Source organism: Narcine bancroftii, chromosome 1 (assembly GCF_036971445.1).
Source record: "Narcine bancroftii isolate sNarBan1 chromosome 1, sNarBan1.hap1, whole genome shotgun sequence".
NCBI lineage: Eukaryota > Metazoa > Chordata > Chondrichthyes > Torpediniformes > Narcinidae > Narcine > Narcine bancroftii.
Window position 1 is genome coordinate 25,625,604 of NC_091469.1, and position 24,346 is coordinate 25,649,949.

The 24,346-nt window shown below is 42.1% G+C and overlaps 1 protein-coding gene across 11 annotated transcripts in view; it reads right to left on the minus strand.

The window, feature by feature from the left end:
* coro2aa (coronin 2Aa) overlaps positions 1–24,346 on the minus strand; it is a 165,357-nt gene that overhangs the window by 16,993 nt on the left and 124,018 nt on the right. For all 11 annotated transcript variants that reach the window (XM_069922813.1, XM_069922789.1, XM_069922794.1 and 8 more), the window contains 3 exons: positions 17,257–17,436; positions 9,640–9,756; positions 680–784 (listed from right to left, as the gene is read on the minus strand). In XM_069922813.1, coding sequence (XP_069778914.1) covers positions 680–784; positions 9,640–9,756; positions 17,257–17,436 — 402 coding nt within the window. The remainder of the gene's footprint in view (positions 1–679; positions 785–9,639; positions 9,757–17,256; positions 17,437–24,346) is intronic.

Below are 24,346 nucleotides of genomic sequence, written 5' to 3' on the forward strand. Positions count from 1 at the left end.
ATCTGCAGAGGTAACAACTTCTACAATCTGACAGTTACCAGTTTTTCATTAAAAACAGCTAGTTATTATGAAACCATCAACTCTCCCATCTCTTGTCCCGCAACTCTCTCTCCTTATTCCTTGAACCTCGATACAACAGCAGAGCCACCATGCAAGTCATCTGCCTGAACTCTTCAAGCTATCAAGGGAAATGGTTACACTAGATGAACAGCAACTGTCACAGCTGATGTTCTATGTCTAAAAACACACAGAAATGCTGGAGGAACTCAGCTGGTCTCACAGCGTCCATAGGAGGTAAGGATATATTACTGACATATTTTGGCCCCATCACAGAGCCAAAATCAGTTCTCATCTTTCATCTTAACATATCCAATTAACAACTTTTGTCTGCTGGTCTGGACTCTTCCCCCTCCCATTCTTCCACCATTCTCTCCCCAGTCTTTAATTCCGGCACCTGCCCGCTTTTTGATGATGCCTTGAAGAAGGGGTCAGGTCTGAAATGTTGGTAATATTTCTTTATCTCCTATGGATGCTGTGAGACTGGCTGAATTTCTCCAGCATTTTTGTGTGTTTTTACTACAATCACAACGTCTGCTGTGTTTCTCTTGTGATTTATGTCTCTCTATTGCATCTGTGACACCAACACAAGATAACCATCTAATGAGAGCCATGCTCCTACCTTTCCTGCCACGTAAAGCATGTGAGTGTCTGGATCATAGAATGGAAAAAGCACTCCTAAAGATCCGTCCATATCTTCCTCCCGTAAAGGCACAGAAATGTCATCCTGTTATTGTAAAGAGAAAGGGTTCTCGTTATTGAACTGGACCAAAACCTTTGAAATGTTTTTTTTATTTGTGGTCATCAACCAAGTTTTCCATTTCTTCCAACCTCTTGAGTTGTGTGTTAACCTTCTCCCTTAAAATTAAAGGACTATATATAATCAGTTTAGTTCCAGTGTGTTGGAATGCCATACACCAGGCAATCCAAGGTACCATACGATTTCTTTCTATTACTTCTTTCTTTCTTTTACTATATATAACTCTGTGTGTGTGTTCTTTATATAAGGGTTGGGGGCATGGGGATTGGGAAAGGGAGGGGATATAATCATCATGTAACCAATGAAACACTCCTCAATTTAAACACTCATTATATTGTATAATGATTTACCAATTACATGTATGGAAGAACTTTGACATAAAATATTTAAAAATATTAAGTGTTAGTTTCCCATCACTGCACAGGGGATTCAAGCATGAATCCAAAGGCTAGCAAACGCGATGTCTCTCTTTAAAAAGCATGTTGGATATTATTGGCAAAAGATTTATTGATTCCACAATGGTAATGGCTGATGAGGAGTGTTCTTGTGTGTGATGGGTTCAAGTCCCATTCCAGACACTTGAAAATGTAAATCCTGGCTAAATCTCCAGCGCTGAAGAGGAATCCAAAGACTATTATGAGAGCGGGAAAGTTCTTCCTGATGTCTTTGCAAAATACTAACATCACAGGAACAAATTAAGCAATTGATGTCACATTGTTGCTTGTGGGAGCTTGCTGTATGTAGATTGGTTGCCACATTTCTTACAATGCAGCATTATATTTAAATGATTTGTGGGAAAAAAAAACATCCCAAAGCAATGACATCAGCCATAGAGGATTTTTAAAATACATGATTACTCTCAAGAGTTCCAAGAATTAATTAATAAATGACTGCTCCATAATAACAGGATGTGTTAACGTGAAATCAGTACAAAGTTCATATATTGAATTGTTTTATTATCAAGTGTACCGAGATACAGTAAAAGTTTTGTTTGGTATGCTTTGCAGGCAAGTCAACTCATACAGCAGGCAGTATGATAATAACAAACAAATATGTAAGAAGTTTGATGTTTTAAAACATCAGTGCAGAGAACAATGTTACAATAAATCAAATAGTGCAAGGTATGGAGAAAAGTACTACAGTTAACAAAAAAACATGCAAGGCATCATTTGCCAGTGAAAGTTACATGAGAACAGCAGGAAAGAAACTGTTCTTGAATCTGGAAGCAAAGGGAGTTCAAGCACATTTATCTAAGGGAGTGTGGGTGGGGGGTGGGGGGGTGGCAGGAAGGGAGAAAAGAGAATTAATCTCGTTTCAACCAATCCTACAAAATTCTGAGGAATTAATTAAGAAATCCCAGCATTTAAGGGGTTTTCGAGAAGCATTCAGAAGTTACCACATCAAGTAAAATTAAGGGGGAATCCCTGTTTAGAAACTTGAAGCAGCATAAAAGGAGAGGGTTGCAAAAGAAAAATGAAGGAAATCGGAAAAAATTATGTTGATGCTGGGCAGTAGATTATCAAGAGCTTTGTTTGGACTTGAAATGCATTCAACATTGTTCTAAGTAAATCACACTTCTGTTTTTGGGAATTTAAGAGACAATTCATATTTAACAATGACACCATATATGGGAGGTCTGGTACTTTGCATCTACGGTACAACTCCAATTATCCAAAATCAGATTCTCCAAAACCCTCAGTTATCCAAAGATTTTTTTTAAAATTTCAGATAAATGAGGATATCTGAAACAAATCAGTAATCCTCATTTATTTGCAATTTTTTTTGGTCACCAGGGATGTTAGGCCACCGGCAATTGCAGCAGCAGACCTCAGGATCCCAGCAGCAGTGGGGACCTCAACCTCCCATGCAGAACCGGGACCCTCGGGCTCTCGGCATAAGTGGGACCTCGGTGGGGAAGTGTGGATGATTGGCAGTGGCCAGCAATTTTTTGGTGAAAATTAAGCATTATTTTAATGCTAAAAAAGCCTTACTTTGTTGTTTGTTGTTGTTTAGACACTGTTACATGTGATTTGCTGTTGCTACCGGGCTGTTTTTAAAAATTGACCAGTTCTCCAAAAAAAACCATTTATCTGAAATAGGCCCGGTCCCAATCATTTTGGATAATCGGAGTTGTACTGCACTTCAATACGATGAACAAAAAATCATTAGTAAACTATGCTTTTAATATGTACTATGCATCATTATAATTTGCATGTCATTTAGGGCAGCATGGTTAGTGTAGCAGTTAGCGCAACGCCGTCACAGTGCTAGCGACTGGGGTTTGAATCCCATGCTGTCTGTATGTTCTCCACAGGGGCTGTGGTTTCCTCCCACCATTTAAAACCTACTGGGGGTTTTAGGTTAATTGGGTGTAATAGGGTGGCACAGACTTGTGAGCCAAAAGGGCCTGTTACCTTGCTGTATGTGTAATTAATGTGATACACAGGAACTGAAAAGAGCTGCAAAACAATTTCCTAGATAGGTGACAGACCTGAGGTTCAACACCCATCAGAGGCAGACTTTCCCCAAATTAATGGCTGGAAAGGAGTGGAGTGGGGCTGCACCTTTTAAATTGTGAAGGGTTTTGATGGGACAGATGGAGTGAAGACACCCCACTTTTGAGGAAGAACTAAACCAAAGGGCGGGCAACCTGGCACAGTCCTCAACAAACCCTGCAGTAAATTCAGAAGAGCCCTCTTCACACAGAGAGTGGGGAATGTTCAGAGTTCACTCCCACTGGGAATGGTTTGTTGTCAAGTTCGGTTAAAGGGTAAACTGGAGAAAGGAATAAAAGGAACGTGCAGATGATATTTTATGAAGGGGGTTGGAAAGTGAGCCACATATAATACAAATATCAGTACATGACAGTTTTCTTTTGTACTGCAGTCAACAGAGAAAGAAAGCCATAAATCTCAGAAAATTTATGACAAAGAAAGCCATTTGGACCATCACCTCCATGTCCATTGTAAGAAATATGTGCAGTCTAACCCCACCTTCCAACATTCAAATAAATGCCTCTACTGTTTTTTCAGACAAAGAGTTCCTGACTCCCACCACCTCCAAAAAAAACTACTCATCCATTCTTTCATCTTTCGGCCAATGAATTTAATACTAAGCCCCTCAGTTTTGGACCACCCCCCCCCCCCCGATCCCCCACCCTCAGAGAATTTTGATTCACGAGAAAGTTTTTGGAACTGCTGGAGGTGAACTACAAGGAAAGGCTAAGGGAGGCCTGATGATTTTTACATTGAACTGGAGAGAGAGAATCCCATAGATATGGCCAATGTGACCACTGGAATGGCAGTATTTACAAGTCAAGCTTCCCAAGAATTTGCTAAACAAACCATTGTGGGTTATAGTCTCATCTCTGGGAAGTTTGGATTTCAAGTCCAACTCTAGAGACTTCAGTTCATAATTCTATGCCAGTGCAGCACTGCTGGACTGCTACAGTGCAGGAGGTGCTTCCTCTCTGAAAGGATATTAAACCAATGGCATTATTATAAAGTTGAGCAGGGACATTCTCTCCTGCTTCCTGACTAATATTTACCACTTTCATTAACTGATTTTCTGGTTATTGTCACTTTGCTTTTGTGGGAGCTTGCTGTATCACAAATCAGCTGCAGTGTTTATTTGTGGTGTGCTCCTCTTGCAGCATGTGGGAAATATAGGACAGCACAGGTGTTCTTGATGGCAACATCTGCAAGGTGCATCCAACTGCAAGTCCTTGTAGACCGCATTAGGGAACTGGAGTTGGGTGAACTCTGGACCATTCAGGAAATAGAGGAGGTGATAGACAAGAGTTACAGGTAAGCAGTCAGGTGCAGGAGGCAAGTAACTGGGCGACTGTCAGGAGAGGGAAAGGGAATAGACAGTTAGAGCAGGGTACTCTGTGGCTGTTCCCCTCCATGACAAGTATACCATATTGGATACAGTTGTTGGGGATGATCTATCAGGGAAATGCTGCAGCAGCCAGGACTCTGGCATAGAGGCTCTGAAGGGAAGGGTAGAGAGGGTATTCAATGGTTAGGGGAATAGACAAGAAAAGGAAAGGATTAAGTCCCTCAGTTGTATGATACCTCCAAGTGCCAGGGTCAGATGCTTCTGATTGAATCCAAAGAATTCTTGAGAGGGAGGGTGAGCAGCTAAATGATGTAGTACACATTGGTACCAATGACAAAGGTAAGAAAAGTTAGATGTCTGGAATAGTGAATATAGGGAATGAGGAAGGAAACTAATGAGTAGGACTTCAAGGATGGTAAACTCTGGACTGCTGCTGTCTGTGCCACGTAAGGGAAAGGATAAGAAGCTACGGAAGATTAATACATGGCAGAGGAATTGGTGCAGGGGACAGGGATTCAAGTTTATGGATTGTTAGGATCTCCTCTGGGGAAGGCATGACCTGAACAAAAAGGACAGGTTGCACCTGAACTGGAAAGTTCAATATCCTTGCGGGCGGGTTTGTGAGAGCTGTCGGGGAGGGTTTAAACTAGCCCAGCAAGGGGATGAACCAAAGTGTTAGGTCAAATGATGCAGCAGTTGGTGAAATGGTAGATGCTATGTTGTGAGACTGTGAGGAAGGACAGGCAGGGGATGAACCATAAATGCAGTCAGTTGGATGGGTTGAAATGTGTGTACTTTAATGTAAAAAATATTAAGAATAAGAGTGATGAACTTGGTGCATTGAATTATAATGCTATGGCCATTATGGAAACTTGGATGACGTAAGGTCAGAATTGGCTGATGCAGATCCCTGGGATTTGATGGTTCAAAATGGATAGGGAGGGAGGTAAAAAGAGGGGGAAGGGCGAGAGTGGCATTGTTGTTATGGGAGTCTTTAACTTCCCTAATATTGATTGGAACAGGTTCATATAGGGTAGAATTTGTCCAGTGTGTTCAGAAAGTATTCCTGACACAGTATGTGGGCAAGCCGAGTGGAGGAGAGGAGAGGACATACCGAATCTAGTACTGGGGTATGTACCTGGTCAGGTGACAAACCTCTTAGTGGGAGAGCATTTTAGTGACAGTGACCCCAACTCCATGACCTTTAGCATAGCTATGGACAAGGATAAGAGTAGACAAAATGGTACAGTATTTAATTGTGGAAGGGATAATTATGGTGGTGTAAGGCAGGAACTGGGGAGAGTAAATTTGGAGCAGATTCTCAGGGAAATGCACAGCAGAAATGTGGAGGAGGTTTAGGGACCTCATGTGCGGGGTTCTAGATAGGGTTATCCACTGAGAAAGGGAAACAATGGAAAGGTAAAGGAGCCATGGATGATGAGAGGTAGGACAGTTAGTCAGGAAGAAGGAGGCACACATAAGGTTTAAGAAGCAAAAGCTCATGAACATTTAATGATAGCCAAATAGAAACAAGAAAGAATTAGGAGAGTGAGAAGGGTGATGGAGAAGACCTTGTCAAGTAGGATTAACAAGTAAGGTGTTCTACATTCCTTCATATGACTAGAGTGAAGGTAGGACCAATTTGGAAAAAAGGAGGCAACATGCCTGGAGACATAGGAGGTAGGGGAAGTCCTAAATGAATATTTTGCTTCAGTATTCACTATGGAAAAGGACATTGATAAATGTGTGGTCAGTGTGCTGGAGCATGTTGAGGTTAAGAAAGAAGAAGTGCTGGATCTTCTTAAAAATATTCAGATAGTTATGTCTCCGGGACCAGACGAGATATACCCCAGGTTACTACAAGGGGCGTAGGAAGAGATTGCAGTGGCATTGGTGATTACCTTGCATCCTCTCTGGTCACATGTTTAAGAAAGGAGGATCCTGGGAATAATAGAGCGTGTATTTTAATTCTGTGGTGGTCAAACCATTGGAGAGGATTCTCAGGGCAGGAATTACAAGCATTTAGAGAAGCATGGTCTTCTTAGGGACATTCAGCATGGCTTTGTGAGGGGCAGGTCATGCATGCCTCATGAGCCTATTTGAGTTTTTTTGTCGGGGGGGAATAAAAAAATTGATGTGATGTATATGAATTTTATTAAAGGTGTTTGACAAGGTCACCCATTCAGAAAGTCACGAGGTATGGAATTCAAAGAACCTTATCTGCTTGGATTCAGAATTGGCTTGCCTGAAGAAAGCAGAGGATGGTAGTAGATGGAATGTACGCTGCCTGGATGTCGGTGACTAGTGGCATTCCACAGGAATCTGTGCTGGAACCCTTGCTCTTTGTGATTTTTTATAAATGACTTTGATGAAGAAGTGGAGAGGAGATTCAGTAAGTTTGAAGGTGTTGTGAATAGTGTAGAAGGTTGTCAGTGGTTGTAACAGCGGAATTGGCGTGGAAGTAGCAAATGGAGTTCAATCTGGATACGTGTGAAGTGATGCACTTAGGAAGGTTGAACTTCAAGTTGGAGTACATGGTTAATGGCAGGATTCTTAACAGTGTGGAGGAACAGAGAGATCTTGGGGTCCAGGTCATAGATCCCTCAAGATTTCCATGCAACTTGAAGGGGTGGTATGGAGTAATAGCCTTCATTAATGTTGCAACACTTAGGCTACACTTGGGAGTATTGGGTTCATTTCTAGTCGCCTCATTAAAGGATGTTCATGCTTAAGAAGGAGTGTAGAGAAAATTTACCTGCTGCCTGGATGGGAGAATATGTCTTATAAAACAAGGTTGACAGAGCTAGGGCTTTTCTCTTTGAAGCACAAAGGATGAGAAGTGACTTAATAGAGGTGTACAAGATTATGAAGGGTTTTTATAGGGTGGACAGACAGCACCTTTTTATCTGGGGCAACAATAGCAAATACCAGAGGGTATCTGTTTAAGGTGAATGGACAAAAAATTTCAGGAGGATGTCATAGCTAATTTTAAAAAAAACACAGTAAGTGGAGGGTATAACAGGGATATTCAGAAGTCTCTTAGATAGGCACAAGGATGTAAGAAAAAGGGAGAGTTAGTTTGTGAGTAGGGAATGATTAGATTGATGGTGGAGTTGGTTTTTATTGGTCAGCACAACATTGTGGGCTGAAAGGCATGTACTGTAATGCTCTATGTTCTATGACACTTCAAAATGTAATTAGTTTCAAACTGCTCATGGCCATCCTGGGACTTTGCAAAAGAATAATGGAAATATTCTCCCCTATTGCAAGTGTTACAATGGTACAGCAAGTATGGCTTTCTGTCTCATTGCTCAACTTCTATTCTGACCCTGGCATTGTCTGTGTAGAGTTTGCACCTTCTCCCTGCAACAACATGAAATTTTCTTCCACAAAGACCTGGGGATAGTCATTTTTATGGTGTATTTCTCCCTAACTCTTTCCTATAGATTATTGGAGATTATAAAGTAAAAACAGACATCTGTCAATAAAATAGATAAAAGTATCTTTTTAAAGGAATACCATAAATAGTTGTCTGGGGAAGAATTATCTGCCACACACTAGTTTTGAAATAGTTAAAATTTAGTTGGCAAAGCTTTCTTCTCAATGCTACCTTCAGGCAGATGGTAAAGAAGCCTGGTCCAGCACCCCTGTGTGTTTTGGTCTGCATGAGTTCATTTACATGGATACAAGGACAATGCAAACATGCACCAAATGTCTTACTTGCTACAGCCCAACGGATACATCAACTACAATAGTAAATATGTAAATGACCATCAATACCAGACAGAAACAAAAAATAATAAATAGAAAAAGCATAGTTAAATAATTATTTATAGTTGTTGTTCATGCTAGAAGATAAAAGTGATGTTTCAGTCGTGCAGACAGATCTTACGGTGGTCCCAGTTTGTTAATGGTTAGGGTTAGACTTGGATGAAAAACAAATTTTTCTCCAAGTGATCAGGCTTTCAAATCTCCCCATCCTACCCTGACTATAAACTACACTGGAACCAAAGATCTTTCTGCATGACTGACTCAGCATTTTTTTTGCACTCTGACCTGCATTGAATATTTATTATTATTACTTTATTTCCTTCCCTTTGACATTATTCTTTTCATTTCTCTTGTGTTGTTAAGTGTTGTGTGCTTTATGTATTTGTATGGCTGCAGCAAGCAAGACTATCACTGTACCCGTGAATTGTATTTATGTATATAATAATAGACCATTCAATATTGATAATCATAAAACAGGAAAACAAGGCAGTTTCAGATGTTGGCCTCTAGGTGACAGAGGAGCTCCAATGAATGATCCATGGCACCCTCAGTCAGTATTGCAACAACATCAATTTGTAACGTCTGTCACAGCTAATGGCAAAAACCTGCTCTCCATCACAAGCTCAAGATTAATTTATTTTCCCCCTTTAATACAGGGAGTTCCATCTCCATATCTGCTATTGTCAAGATTGTCATTGTCAGAGATTAAGGTTCACCACATCAATCAACCAAAGAAAGAACACACGCAGAAACACACACAAATGCATGTGGACACACACAAACACAGAGGGGTGTGAATACATGGCAGAGTGGGCACAAAAGGTGCAGACACTTGGCAGCGAACGTGCATGGGAGATCATGGGGACATGCACACAGGGAGAATAGGCATGGGGAATGTGGACACAGAGGAGAGTGGGCACAGGGAGATTGGCACACACACAATAGAGAGTGGGCACAGGAGGATGAACAGACTAAGATCCAGCCCTGCATCAACAGACCACAGCCTTGGGCAGCTAACCCATCATTAATACAGGCAGCAAAACATTAGGTCTCCCCCATCCCAACACACAGCCTTGGGCAGCTAACCCATCATTAATACAGGCAGCAAAACATTAGGTCTCCCCCATCCCAACACACCTCAGAACATCAGGCATTTCACAGGCTCCGACCCTGGACCCTGAGCTAGACTTGTACTTGCTGCCTCCGCTTACCTGATCCCAGAGAACGATTTGCCGGTTGTTCCACTTGGAGTAGCCTGCTGACAGTATCATTTTCAAGTTACTGAGGTACAAAACCTTGATGGCCCTGTGTGAGATGCAACTGGATTCCTGAAAATGATTAAAACACAGCTTGTAACCGAACAACAGGATGGTCATGAGCTCAAGCAAATAGATGGAGGAAATTGGTCGTGACCATCGGCACCTTTACATAGCCATATAACCTCTTACACTTTAGAATGTGCTCCTGCCCCAAACATCAAGGTTTAAGATTATTTTATTGTTGTGTATACAGTATAAATACCTGCTGTAAAGGCATACAAAGAGGCTCCACTTGCATAGATCGGTGCCCAACAGAAAAAGAAAGAGAAGCAAAAGAGAATCCATTTAGGGGCACGTAGTGCCTGTGGATTCACCTCCTACGCTCCCACAACTCCTGCAGCCACATAGCCTCCTGTCCGTTCCAGCAGTGAACCCAAGGTCCTGTTTCCAAACTCCCGACATGATCAGGAAGCTGTGAACACCCAAGGCCCCTTGAACTTTCAACTTACATTGAAATGATTACACAAAACACGAAGAACCGGACATAGAAAAGTTTTTTGTGGGTGCAGAGTGAAACAACAGTTTCCATAGAAAACTTTGCTCTTTCCCATTCTTTGTGGACCCCACTCACAGCAGATTCAGTCCAAATGCACAAAATCTCCTTGACAATATTGCTTTGCATTTCTCAAAACCCAACAGAAAATTTTGTCTGTGCATCCTGTATTTAAAGTTCTTGTCCTAGTTGCCATACCCCTCGTGTTCTCCTTCCATCTGTATACCAGTCCAGTGCATTCCCCTGTTCCTTCACCCCCTATAACAGAACCAAGAACATGAGTGTTCTGTTGGTGGGCCATGCAAGGAGAGGTTCAGGTAGGTGAGAGAGTCAAGTGCCCATGAACAGCACAGAGAAACAAGACAGAGATAAAGTGGAGGACATCTTGAAGGAGGTAAGTCCCAGGACAATGAGTCATTGGAACTGAAAGCTTATGTAGTATTCATAAACATTCCTTCAGATATTGCAACTGATGACCAATTACTCTTTGTATAGACTGTAACAATGTTTGGGATGAAAGGTTCTGAAGAATTTCTGTTAGACTCTGGGGAGTAGGCTTGGAATTGTGAAATACAACATTTTAATCTTTGGTAAATCAACACAAGAAGTGAACGCTGTATACAAAATATTGGGGAAACGAGTTTCAGCATGCACATGTTCCTCTACAATTCCATGACATTATACATGGCTTATGCAAAGTTGGACAAGTAGATCTCCTTAGGGTGGCTTCCCATGCAGCTCTACAGATTCCCAGATGGCTGCTGAGTCCAACGTGGGACCCACAGACACTTGCAGAGGTGTCTGATGGTTGGGCACGTTGTTTATCAGATGATGCCCTCCCTCTGGCATTCATTGAACAGGGCATTGAGTACAAGAGTTGAGACATTATGATTTAGCTCCACAAGGTGTTGCTGAGGCCACACCTGGAATACTGTGTGCAATTCTGGTCATCCAGCTATTGGAAAGGATGCAGTGGTGATTCACCAGGATGTTGTTGGGACTGGAGAGCTTGAGCTATTAGGAGAGGAAGGATAGGTTGGGTCTTTATGCCCTGGAGCCAAGGAAGGGTAAGAGGTGACCTTATATAGAGGATGATATAATCATGAAGAGTATGTGTAAAGTGAATGCTCATAGTCTATTGCCCAGGGTAGATGATTCTAGAACTAGAAGGTGTAGGTTTAAAGTGAGGGGGAAGAAATTTAAAAGCGATTTGAGGGGCAACTTTTTCACTCAGATGGTTGTCTGTATCAGGAATGAGCTGGCAGAGGAAGCTATTGAAGTGGGTACAATTACGACATTCAAAATATATGTGGGAGATGCATGAAAAAGAAGGGTTTGAAAGATATAGAACAAAGGCAGGAAAATGGAACTAGTCCAGAATGGTAACTTGGACAAGTTGGGCCAAAGGGCCTGTTCCATGTTCTCTGACTCTATGCAACTTACACTCCCAACACTTTGCCTTAAGGTTCTCAATGCAGTCCAGAGGCTCCTTCTCCATTTTGTGGTGTTAGGGTCAGAGTTCCCCATGAGTCATGGAGGATGTTCCCCATGGGTCCCCAGAAGTCAGAGTGGCTTTGAGCACACATCTGCCCTGTAATCTCTTCCCATGACTGAGCTCAGAATACTCTGTTTCTGGAGTCCTAAATCGGGTGGAGTGCCGACCCAATGGAGCAGTCCGAATGTAATTAGGTTCTGTGGATGAGCTCGGCTCACTCAACCTTCAACTGATTTTGGAGCATTTTATGGAAAAGTATTGGTGGTATATGTAGTGCAGGTCTCAGAATTGATGGTAGATATAAAGGATTCCTTTTCAGATCAGAGATCTATAACCACCAGTGTGCTGTAGGGATTAGTTCTGGGTTCTTTATTACTTGTCATAGCTTTAGAACAAAAAATAGATGGCATGATTATCAGTTTGTGAATAACAACAAAATCGATGGTATCGTGGAGTGAAGAAGGTTGTCTGAGGTACAGCAGGATCATCTGGGGAAGTGGGCAAAGGAGTGACAGGTGGAATTTAACTTGGAAGCAAAGTAATGCATTTTGGGAAGTTAAACCAGGCCAGGATATTTACGGTGAATGTCAGGGCCCTGAGCAACGTTATTGAACAGAGAGTCCTTAGGATATAAGTACATCAACTAGTTCATTGAAAATAGAAACTGCAATAGACAGAGTGGTGAAGGGGTCTTTTGGACACCTTGCCTCCATCAGTCGAGGCAGGATGTACAGAAGTTTGGATGTCATATCATGTTATTGCTGTACAATATGTAGGTTCAGCTGCACAAAGTATTGTGCACAGTTCTGGTTATCCGTACTATAGAAAGCAGGATTAAACTTGAGAGGGTACAGGAAAGATTCACATAGGATGTTTCTGAGATTGAAGGGCTTGAGTTATAAGGGATTCCCGAGGAAAAGCCATCTCCAGGATCTCCCTTTAACCAACTCCTCCAAAGAATTGCTCCTCAAATTGCAGCATGGATTCCATACCTACAGATGCACATATTCTGCCCTTTAAAAATGGCTGGGGTTACGTTTCTATAAATTTTGTTAAGGTGTTGGCAACAGTTCAATGAAAAGAAGTTGCACTGAGCAATGATTCCCCTTAGATAATCAGGGGACAGATTAACCAAAAAAGTGTCAAAGATAGCTGTTTAACTCTTTATGCACTGAAATACATTTACCAATACTTATCGTCCTTGCTCCCAATGTTATGGAATTCTGTTCTTTAAGCAGAGAATGTATGTGAAACATGATAGTACAGGACGCGCTGTGCCAAATATAATTTGTCATTTTGAATGATTTTATGAACAGCAGAAGCTTTAAAAGCAATCTATTAATTTTTGGTCACCAAAAATACAAATTCTACAAAACTTCCTTTTCTCTTTGTTCTCCATCCGAACCATCTCTAGTCTTTGTTTTGTTCAGATTCTGAAAATTGACTTGATTGAGTCAAAGAAAAGTCCCAGGGTAATCCTTATTAATAGGACTATTTACAAATGTTTTTCTATTTAGTTCTTTTTAAACAGAAAATGAGGAAATATTGTTCACTCAGAAATGTTTCATATTATGCTCTAATAAGGTCCCATTCCAGAAAGGCAGGGACCAAGACAGTCTCACTCTCCTGGTGCTAAATACGGTCTGCTGGAGGAACTCAGAGGGTTGAACATCATCACTGGGCCCTTTCAAGCTGCCATGTAAAATGGGGTTAACTGGGCAATTTTCTCGGTAGGCATCCCATTCACACAGCTGTTAGAAACGGTCCGATCCAGTCAGCGTGGTCCAAACCTAACCGGGTCCCTGACCTACCTCAGAGGTAGTCAGGGAACCAGTTAAACTTAACTAGATTGCTCGCGTTCACTGGTGACTTGAACAGGAAAATGGCCGACCCGGTTACTCCTATAATGTCATCGCTTGCGCATTGGCGTCACAGGGAAACCCCTGGTTGAAGTGCCTGCCACGTTCAAGGTGGGAGAGAGGGGTCGCTGGCACGTGGGGAGAGAGGTCACTGGTGCGGGGGTGGGGGGGGGGGTAAGTGAGGTCGCTGCCGTGGGTGGGGGGAGGGAGAGTGGGGGGTCCGCAAACTGCTGCTGCAATTGCCACTCCGGTTCGGAGTGACTGCTAAACATTTGCGGCAGCAGAATGTTGCGGGGGGGGGGGGGGGGTGCATGATTGACGGGGTGGATGTCGATTGACAGTGGGGGTGGCGGCTGATGGAGGGAGGGTGACTGACTGGGGAAGTGGTGATTGACAGTGGGTGGTGACTAATAGGGGTGGGGGGCAACTGATGCGGTGGGGGTGCGGGGAGATTGACTACTGATAGTTCCTGTGAGTGCGTGACACGTCACTTACCGCGTCATTGCATGGGTGGGATCCCCCTTAAATCGCCGGGTTGGCGATTTAATGGTTCGATCCCCCTGCAGTTTAAAAGGTGCTTCCAGCACCTTTGCCCCAGTAATCGCACCTGGGTCCCAGAAGGGCTACCCGGGTGCTGCAGTTTAAAAGAATCTAGTGAGAGAAAAAGAATGTTCGATGTTTCAGGTTGAATCCCTTCAAGCAATATCCCAAGAATAGCCAGTCCTTGCTCTTCTGGCATTTGAAAGATTTAGTATTTCAATGACTGAGCTATTGTTATGATCTTATGTTCTCATTGTTTTGAGTTGAACATCTGAATAATTGTTGTGAGTGAAGAATAAATTTGTTTTCTTTAATGCCCTGGTCAATTTCTAACCCTCATCACAAGGATGGATGGCCTGTCACATCACTGACTATTGTGGAAGTTTTTTATGCCAGCTACTTCCCTGCACTGCATAAAAACTAGTTTTCCCACTCCACTTAAGAGCATTAAAAAAAATACCCTAAGGCATTCCCTTTGAAATGTTAATCAAACAAAAGGCAGACAAATAGACCAGATAAAGAGGCAAAACTGTCCAGGGTGGGAGTTTTGGTGCCCAGGGCATGCAGCCAATTCTTCTTCTTCTTTGGCTTGGCTTCGCGGACGAAGATTTATGGAGGGGGTAAATGTCCACTTCAGCTGCAGGCTCGTTTGTGGCTGACAAGTCCGATGCGGGACAGGCAGACACGGTTGCAGCGGTTGCAGGGGAAAATTGGTTGGTTGGGGTTGGGTGTTGGGTTTTTTCTCCTTTGCCTTTTGTCAGAGAGGTGGGCTCTGCAGTCTTCTTCAAAGGAGGTTGCTGCCCGCCGAACTGTGAGGCGCCAAGATGCACGGTTTGAGGCGATATCAGCCCATTGGCGGTGGTCAATGTGGCAGGCACCAAGAGATTTCTTCAGGCAGTCCTTGTACCTTTTCTTTGGTGCACCTCTGTCACGGTGGCCAGTGGAGAGCTCGCCATATAACAGGATCTTGGGAAGGCGATGGTCCTCCATTCTGGGACAATTAAATACTTACACAGAGATCCCACTTAATTGCTGTGTGAATGTCCCGTCTTTAAAGCCAGCCCAGTTAACCCCATTTTAACACTGAACCAAGAAAAGCTGGGTCAGTGCGCTAAACGCATCGGCTCCGATACTACCTAAATTGGCAAGTAAACTTCTACAGTTGTACAGTGGAGGGCATTATGGCAGGTTGCATCACTGCCTGGTATGGAGGCGCCAACTTTCAGAGGGTTGTTAACTCAGCCTGCAATATCACAGGCACCAGACTTCACTTCATCGAGGGCATCTACATGAGGTGATGTCTTAAAAAAATGCAGCCTCTATCCTCAAGGACCCCCACCTCCCAAGCCATGCCCTCTTCATTCTGCTACCGTCAGGGAAAAGGTACAGGAGCCTAAAGACGAGCCCTCAATGGCACAAGGACAGCTCCTTCCCCGCTGCCATCAGATTCCTGAATAAACCAAAGATACTGCCTTACTTTTCACTCAATACTATTTTTTAAATTATTTTATTTCTTAAAGTAATGTCATAAGATGGTTATGTCTGTTTTCACTATGTGCTGCAAACACTGAATTTCATGACTCAAAAGATGGGAATTAACTACCTTTTAACCGATTTACTTACCTGTGTTAACACAAAGAAGGTGGGATGGGGGTTCATTTTCATCCCGTGTATTACCCACCAAGGTAGGTAAGTAATATCAGAGCCAATGTGTTTGGCACACAGACCCAGCTTTTTTTGGTTCAGTGTGAACGACCTGAGCAGGCTTTAAAGATGGGTTGTTCACAAGCCAAATAAATGGGATCGCTGGGAAAAAGGGGTATAAACACAAACACTGTGGATACTGGAACCCTGAACAAACAATGAGAAGCTGGAAGGACTCAGTGGGTAAGGCAGCATCTGTGGGCAGAAATGGTCAGACATTTCAGGTCAGGACCTTTTACGGAGACTAAAGTCAGAATGGAGAATCGGATTTGGAATAAAGGGAAAGCCTGGAATTTGAGGAAAGTGGAGAAAACTGAAAGATTGCAGAGCTGGGTCAGATAATAGAGATCAGGAGGCAACAAGGCCAGGGATGGACCTGAGCAGCAGAGAAGAGTATGAGCATGGTGGTTAGTATAGTGCCAGCGGACAGGACCATGGTTTGAATCCTACGCTGTACAGTTTGTACATTCTCCCTGTGTTGGTTTTCTGTGGGTGCTCTGGTTTCATCCCACCATTCAAAAAAAACTGTACTGGGGGTTGTTGGCCAATTGGGTGTAATTAGGCAACACGGGGCTCTTTGGCCAAAAGGGCCTGATACCGTGCTTTATATCTAATTTTTTTAAAATTAATGTTGGGTTTCTAGACTGGGAGCCTAAGAAGGGAAGTGACCGATTAAGTGATTCCCAAACTTGCAAGGTTTAACCAAGTATAGCAGGGTACTAAACATGTAGAAAAGAGGAAGCTGGGCAGGGCATGTGCTTTGGAATAGTTATGTTCAGGGGAGAAGATCCAAAATACTATAAAAATGCAAGTTCCTCTATATCTTTGTTCCTATTAACATTCTAGAAAATAAATCACAGAATTATGAGCTATTGTAGGGGTCTCCAAAGTGGTCGATATTGATCCCCAGGGGTTGATAGGACCATCAAGGGAATTGATAAATGCCAGGGGGTTGAAAGGGGGTTGATAACACCAGAGGGGAGGGGGGAAATTGATTTAAAATAGCACCTCACCCACTCCCCTGCCCAATTCAGCACAGCCGCCACCACACCCCCACAGGTGGGGGGGGGGGGGGGGGGCCTGCCATGACCCTTCGTGCACCTCTGTCACCAGCCGGATGCACATATGCGCCTATACCCCCTAAATGGAGGACAAATTAATGTCTGGCTCAAGATAGCATCAGACAAAGGACAGAGGGCTCAAACGCCGGATTGTATGCCTAAAACCGGATGTTTGGCCACCATAACCAGGACCCCCCCCCCCCCCCCCCACATCTAGCACCATCCCCCACCTGTCCGGTGCCGGGATTCCATGACTGAGGATCGATGAGGGAACATGTAGTTCCTGAAGGGGTCGACGGTTTCGGGAGCCCTAATCTATTGTTATTCACAGCAGGAAGAGTAATTTTTAATTTCTACCTGTAAAATCTTTCCTGTGCGACTGTCAATCACTCGGATCTTCTTATCCCTGCAAGAAGTTACTAAGTGGCTGCCGTTGGTGTTGAAGGACATGGAGAGAATTGCATCCTTGTGGCAATCCAGGATTCTCACTGGGTTTTTGATCAACGGTTCTCCTGAGCTCAGGTTCCAGATCATTATCTGCAACAGTGAAGGCAACATATGACCGGCAAACATTTAACCAGTTGTCATTATTTTCATTTACCATAAGAGACCCAACCTCGATTCACCATATTTTGGAAACCCACAATTTATGAGCACTAGCTGAAGCTGTATTTTCTGAAGTTTACATTGTTAAAGGGTATTTAGTCAATATAAACTACTGTAACCCATGGAAATCTAAAATAAAAATAAAAAGTGCTCGACGTTCTCAGAAGGTCCTCCAGCATCTGTGGAGAGAGAAAGTGCATCAATGAACTCTCATTAGAACAGCACAAATGTTGACAGTAGATATGTTTTAAGGTGTAGAGTAGAAGGATGAATGGGGAAAACCAAAGGAATGTCTATCACGAAGTTCAAACCAACAGAACCATAGAAGACTACAGCACAGAAACAGGCCAAAATTTTGGAGGAACTGCAGGTTAGGCAGCATCCATGGAAGGCAATAGATAATCAATGTCTTGGACCCAAAACCCTTCATCAGGAAGAGTAAGAAATGGGAAGAAGCTTCAATAAAAGGGGAGTATTAGGCGCATAGGTTGGCAGTTGATAGGTGAATTCAAGTGAGAGGGGGAAGAAAGTAAGAAGCTAGGAAGTGATAGGAGGAAGAGTCCATGGGCTGAGGAAACTGCACACTGATAGGAGGAAGAGTCCAAGGGCTGAAGAAACTGCATACTGATAAGAGGAAGAGTCCATGGGCTGAAGAAACTGCACACTGATAGGAGGAAGCAGGTTGCTGTTGACGGAGAAAGATATCAAAGTCTTAGCTGATGGCAGCTAATCTGTCTGCAGAAGATGGAGGACATAAAAGAGAAAAATAAAAGAGGAATGCTGAAAGTGCTAGGAACTGAGCACAATAGTTCCTGGAAATGTAAATTAAAGACAAACTAAACCAACAAAAGTCCCAGACACACTCAATAGGCCAGACAGCATCCATGAAGAGAAAATACAAACTAATGCTCAGTGTCAACAACCCCCACACAAGAGGTCATCAACCCAGAAGCCAACATGGCCTCCCTCTGATCTACCAAGAACCCTTACCATTCCATAAGGCTGGTTAGCTAATCTGGTAATTTCATGCTATGCTAAATATTGCCCAGATGGAGATGAAACTTTATTCCTCAAGTTTTTGGTGGATCTCATTAATAAGTAAGAGGACAAAGTCAAACAGATCAGAGGGAGGGGATGGAGAATTAGAGTGAGAGCTGACAAGAAGCTCAAGACAACCTTTAAGGTTCTGTTTATTTCTTCTACAGACAGATTAGCTGCAATTAGCAATTAACCCTTCCTGTGCAATTGCCAACCACTCAAATCTTCAATAAGTGACTAAGTGGCTGTCGCTGGTGTTGAAGGACATGGAGAGAATTGCATCCTTGTGATAATCCAGGATTCTTGCTGGTCAACTGCTCTCCTAAATCATCCATTTTGTCTAGTTCTTCATCTTATCATAGACATTCCTTTAGTCCTCACATTTTCTGCAATTTACATTTCGAAATATTCACAGTTCTGATGAAAGGTCATGATTCTGAAAATTTAACTTTTTTTTCCCCACACACCCGCTGCGTTCCAGGAAATTATTGCCACTTTCCAGGAACGCATGCTGTGTAAAAACCTCGGAATGGGAATGAGGCTGCCATTTCCTTGTCGACATTTTACCTCCTAGACCTCTCATCAATTTCCCAGAATGCCTGCAGTCTAAAGTGAGCGACAGGCACTCCACGAACAACAGGCTAAAGAACAGGATGTCACTACAGTGGCATTGCAAGTCCTGCCTCTTTTACTTTCCGCACTTCTGGCATGCTGTCTAAACTTACATAAAGAAATGGAGATTTGGAGTTTTGGTTGTTAATGTGTGAATGAATAACACCAAGATGATGGACATTCTACAGACCAGCAAAATCAGGCAAAGTCTTTCTCTAAGTGTTTTCAACATTTTTGTTTTATGGCATAATTTCAGCAACTGCAATATTTTGTTGCTTGGACATCAATAGAATAGACCGAAATAACAGACTTCTGCTAGGTCGAGAACTATTTGGCACAATCCAATAAAAATCTACACATTTCAAGAGTAAAGTTAGGAAACGTTCCTACGTACCAAACTTGGTAAAATTTTTGAACTGCTCTCTGCAAACAAGAAATTGATGCAAGGCCATTTGAGAACATTAAATCTGATAAGGGTGAGACTTTGCTTAACCAGATATTGAGGGACAGGTTTAAACTTAACCTGCATGGATTAAGTCTCAAATCAGCCATCATTTCAATGAATGATTGAGCAGATCTGATGGCTGAACGGTCTCCTCCTGTCCCTCAAAGCGTATGAACAAGTTCATTCTCTCTCTCACTCACTCACACACACACACACAACACACCACACACACACACACAGAAAAATACATGACCTGCAGTGCTCCTTATGCCCTCCTTAGCTCTTAGATCCTGAGAAATGATGAAAATCAGGTCAGGGAGCTCAATTTATTTTCTTTAATGCATAAACATTTCCTTTAATCCAACAAACAAGAGGCAAAGTACATTAAACAAGAGCCAGAACAAAAACAAATTAATACAAATGCAAAACCACTCAAAGAGGAAGAGGCAGTCAAAATGAGATGCAGTCAGGGATACAGTTGGAAGATATGAAGGCAGAGACACAAATAAATGCACATGGAGCCAGTCAGTCACATAGTTAAAAGGGGGCAGGCATAGATATAGATCAAGTCATAATGTGTGTATGCCCCTCTCTCTCTCTCTCTCTCTCTCTCTCTCTCTCTCTCTCACACACACAAACACAGAAAAAGGCTTGTGGAGAAACAAAGAGAAAGACATTCAAGCACTCATACAATATGCAAATACAGCCATGAAAATAGGAGATATAGACAGGCTGGGGAGATAAAGCAGCACAAATGTTTACTATACATAAATATTCAAGGATAGACTAATGTGAACATGAAAAAAAATCCAACAGAGATTTATAAACCATTCCTGCTGGGAATGCACATACATCCCAATGGTTAGTGGAAGAATATTTTCTTGGGAAGAATTAAATTGCCTGCAATGTATGAACAGCCACAAATGATGGACCATGTCTTTTTTCTTCTTTGGCTTGGCTTCGCGGACGAAGATTTATGGAGGGGGTAAAAAGTCCACGTCAGCTGCAGGCTCGTTTGTGGCTGACCAGTCCGATGCGGGACAGGCAGACACGATTGCAGCGGTTGCAAGGGAAAATTGGTTGGTTGGGGTTGGGTGTTGGGTTTTTCCTCCTTTGCCTTTTGTCAGTGAGGTGGGCTCTGCGGTCTTCTTCAAAGGAGGCTGCTGCCCGCCAAACTGTGAGGCGCCAAGATGCACGGTTTGAGGCGTTATCAGCCCACTGGCGGTGGTCAATGTGGCAGGCACCAAGAGATTTCTTTAGGCAGTCCTTGTACCTTTTCTTTGGTGCACCTCTGTCACGGTGGCCAGTGGAGAGCTCGCCATATAATACGATCTTGGGAAGGCGATGGTCCTCCATTCTGGAGACGTGACCCATCCAGCGCAGCTGGATCTTCAGCAGCGTGGACTCGATGCTGTCGACCTCTGCCATCTCGAGTACCTCGACGTTAGGGGTGTGAGCGCTCCAATGGATGTTGAGGATGGAGCGGAGACAACGCTGGTGGAAGCGTTCTAGGAGCCGTAGGACCATGTATTGCATGCCATTCAACCCATGACTTTTTCAAGGCCAGCTTAACTCCAAACTCACTGGCTGAATAGCAGACCATTCCTAAATTGAACTGTGAATCTAAAAACATCACCAATTCAGAACACAATGGAGGCCATTCAGCCCAATAAGCCTGTGTCATCTCTTGAAGAGGTACTGGTTGCATTCTCAGAGGCCACAGCTTTGCAGTGTTGCCTCCCTAATAAAGGCTCCCCTTCGAGAAGAAAGGTACGTAGGGCTGCAGCAATCATATTTATTTTGTTGCATCCAGTGTCCAGTTCTCACATTCAGCTCAGATAGTCAGATTCCAAGGGCAGAAAAAAAACAATTATCTGAAGTGTACTGTTATTGCGTGAATAACAATTTTAACACATAAACTTGTAATTATCTTCTTTAACTTCCAACAGAATACTAATAAATAACATCCATTTAAACTTCCCACAACATCTATACTAAACTCTGTGAATACCATGAAAGCAGTCAATGAAAATTATGAGCATTTTCTCACTCACCCTCCTTTTGCCACCATGTTGTGTAACATATTCTATAGCTCCCAATTCACGCTCTGCCGCACCGCGCATGCTCCAACCGGCACTACAACACACGAACGCACTTTGCACATGCTCCTGGAACTCGTGCCTATGCACAAGAACAAAGATGGCCACATCCATCCAATCAAACCCGGGGTGCCTCCGATGCCCGCAGGGACCAATGGGCCGCCTACCAATCAAAGTAAGTAAACAAATTACTAATTTTAGCTCCTACAATACCAGCCCCTAATTATTATAATGAGACATAATGTCTGAAGTAATAATTACAGAATAATGTAATAAACATAAAATTCATACAGATCTTCTTTCTTCATAAGGCCACAGTTACCAGCACATAGCCTTGAACAAGAGTAATCTTTACCACCACTCTAGATCAATAGTCTATAACCTGTGTCATAGGCAAAAAAAAAACAAAATTAAGGCAGTTTGTACTTATTAAAGTTTCTTTGTCTCTAGAATCTTTGAATTAAAACGTCGATCAGTGAGCCTCAAATCTTCCTCAGACAGAATAGACTCAGCTTTCCATTTAAGTTTAGCATGAGGTACTTCTTCAGCATGTCATTTGGCTTTTTTTCCTTTCTTCAGCATTCTGCTTCTCACAGAAAAAATTTAAACTCTTAAAACTAGATTTTGAAGATTTATCTGATCCTGTTGATTTTAATTAACGAGTCTCTTTAAACTTCCCTGCAACAGATTTGCTTTTCCTTTTCCTTAGTTGGTTATAAATCTGATTCAAACAATATTATTTTTTCCACTCACATACCACCTTAAGTAATCCCAGTGCCATTAGTGCTCTGTGATTAGTAAGGGTTTGCGTAAGGTAGTATATGAGTGGGAAGGGAAGGTTGAGAATCACTTCTTGACACCCAATTGTTACTGAAATATTTTGCTTGGGAAAAATTGTCATTGGCCTTTGGAGTTATGAAACTGCACATAATGAGTCAATTGGGTAAATTAAAACAGTGGTTTTCAAACTTTTTCTTTCCACCCACTTACCACCTTAAGCAATCCCTCACTAATCAGAGCACCTATGGCAGAGGGAATACTTAAAGTGATATGTGAGTGGAAATAGGTTGAGAACCACTGATTTTTTCAAACTGATGAACAGCCACAGCATCTGTAAAAGAAGTATAGACTGGTTCCACTTATGGCTCCTACTAATCTCTTTAACTAGAACTTCAGTCTTTTCAACCATTTTGGTTTCTATTGCCTTTTTCTGCAATTCCAAATCCAATTTTGCAACTTTCAATTCAGTTTAATTTTCTGGCCATTTATTTTGAAGCCTTTTATTTAAATTCTCTTTCTGCATTCAATTCTTTTGATAAGAAAGTAATTCTCTCATTACCTTCTGAGAAATTAATAACTTGATTTTAAGTGAAAAGATCATGTGATACATTGGTATTTCTGTTATCAGCCCTGCTGTAGTAAACTTGGTGTTTGAATTTCTTCATCTTGTTTGGTCACATTGCTGAAATGCAATTTCTCTTTCTTTGTGCATTGTTAGTAGCTGATCCTTCAAGTTACATTCTTGTTTGTTTTCTGTAGTCAACTGTTTTGTGTTATTAACCAATAACTTGTTCTCCTTCAAAAGATGAATCTCTTCCTCCATATTTTTACGTTTTGATAATGCTGAATCTCTTTCCTCAATGACTGTATTCATTTCTTCATCAGTTATTCTTTTCTTTCACTTTCCGATTTTGCAAATTTAATTGACAATTAAATTTTTATTCTTGTCATCCTCTCTCTAGGTCTTTCTCTTACTTTCAAAACTAAAGAATCATTGGATTCATTCTCATCCTTTTTAATCCAATTTTGTTTCCAAGCACAAAGTTAAAATCTTTCCGTTCACTATTTTCATGATTATCATATATTTCCAAGTCCCTTTTCAACATTTTGTTCTCTGAATGCAGCACCAAAATGCTAGTCACATGTTCCTCTATTCCATCAGTGCAGTTTTCTATATTTGCTACTTTTGCAGTATGCTGTGAGATTTCTTCATTGACATTGTCTCCTGTAATCTCTGAGCTACAAAAGTTACTTTCAAATTTGTTCTCAGTCTTTTGTTTTAGTCCTGCCTCAGATTCAATTACACAGGAATAATCTCCAGCCGTATTTGCAACACCTTCTAATACATCATTTCCATCCATTTCCAATGAAAATAATTTTTTCAATATTGTTTTAGATCTCTTTGATTTATTTTCTTTTATTCAGAAGAGAATTTTTTATTTACAGCCTTTTGCTGTTTCCACAACTCATCAAGATTCACAACCAAAATCCTGAGCAATATAATTCTTTCTTTCTAATGGTCAACTGATTATCCATCCAAGCATGGTTTTAATAGCATAAGGTCCATCTCCCACACTCTGTATTACATCTAGTGGTTCCAAAGCCTTTAGTATCTCTACCCCAGAATTAACTTCAGGTAGATGAACTTTCCACAGGTGAGACAATTGATGGATATGGTTTTTATGTGGGATGTTTCCCTTGTGCACAGTCATAGACTTCTGAGTGTATAAAATTGGAAGATCACAAAAACCTTTTCTGCACACTCCAGCAACCTCTAAGCCTGAAACAGTGCTGGTTTCAGCCATCTTTTCTTGTCCCATGGTTTTCAACATAATCTTTGTCTTTTTCCCTTAAAGAATATTTGTTC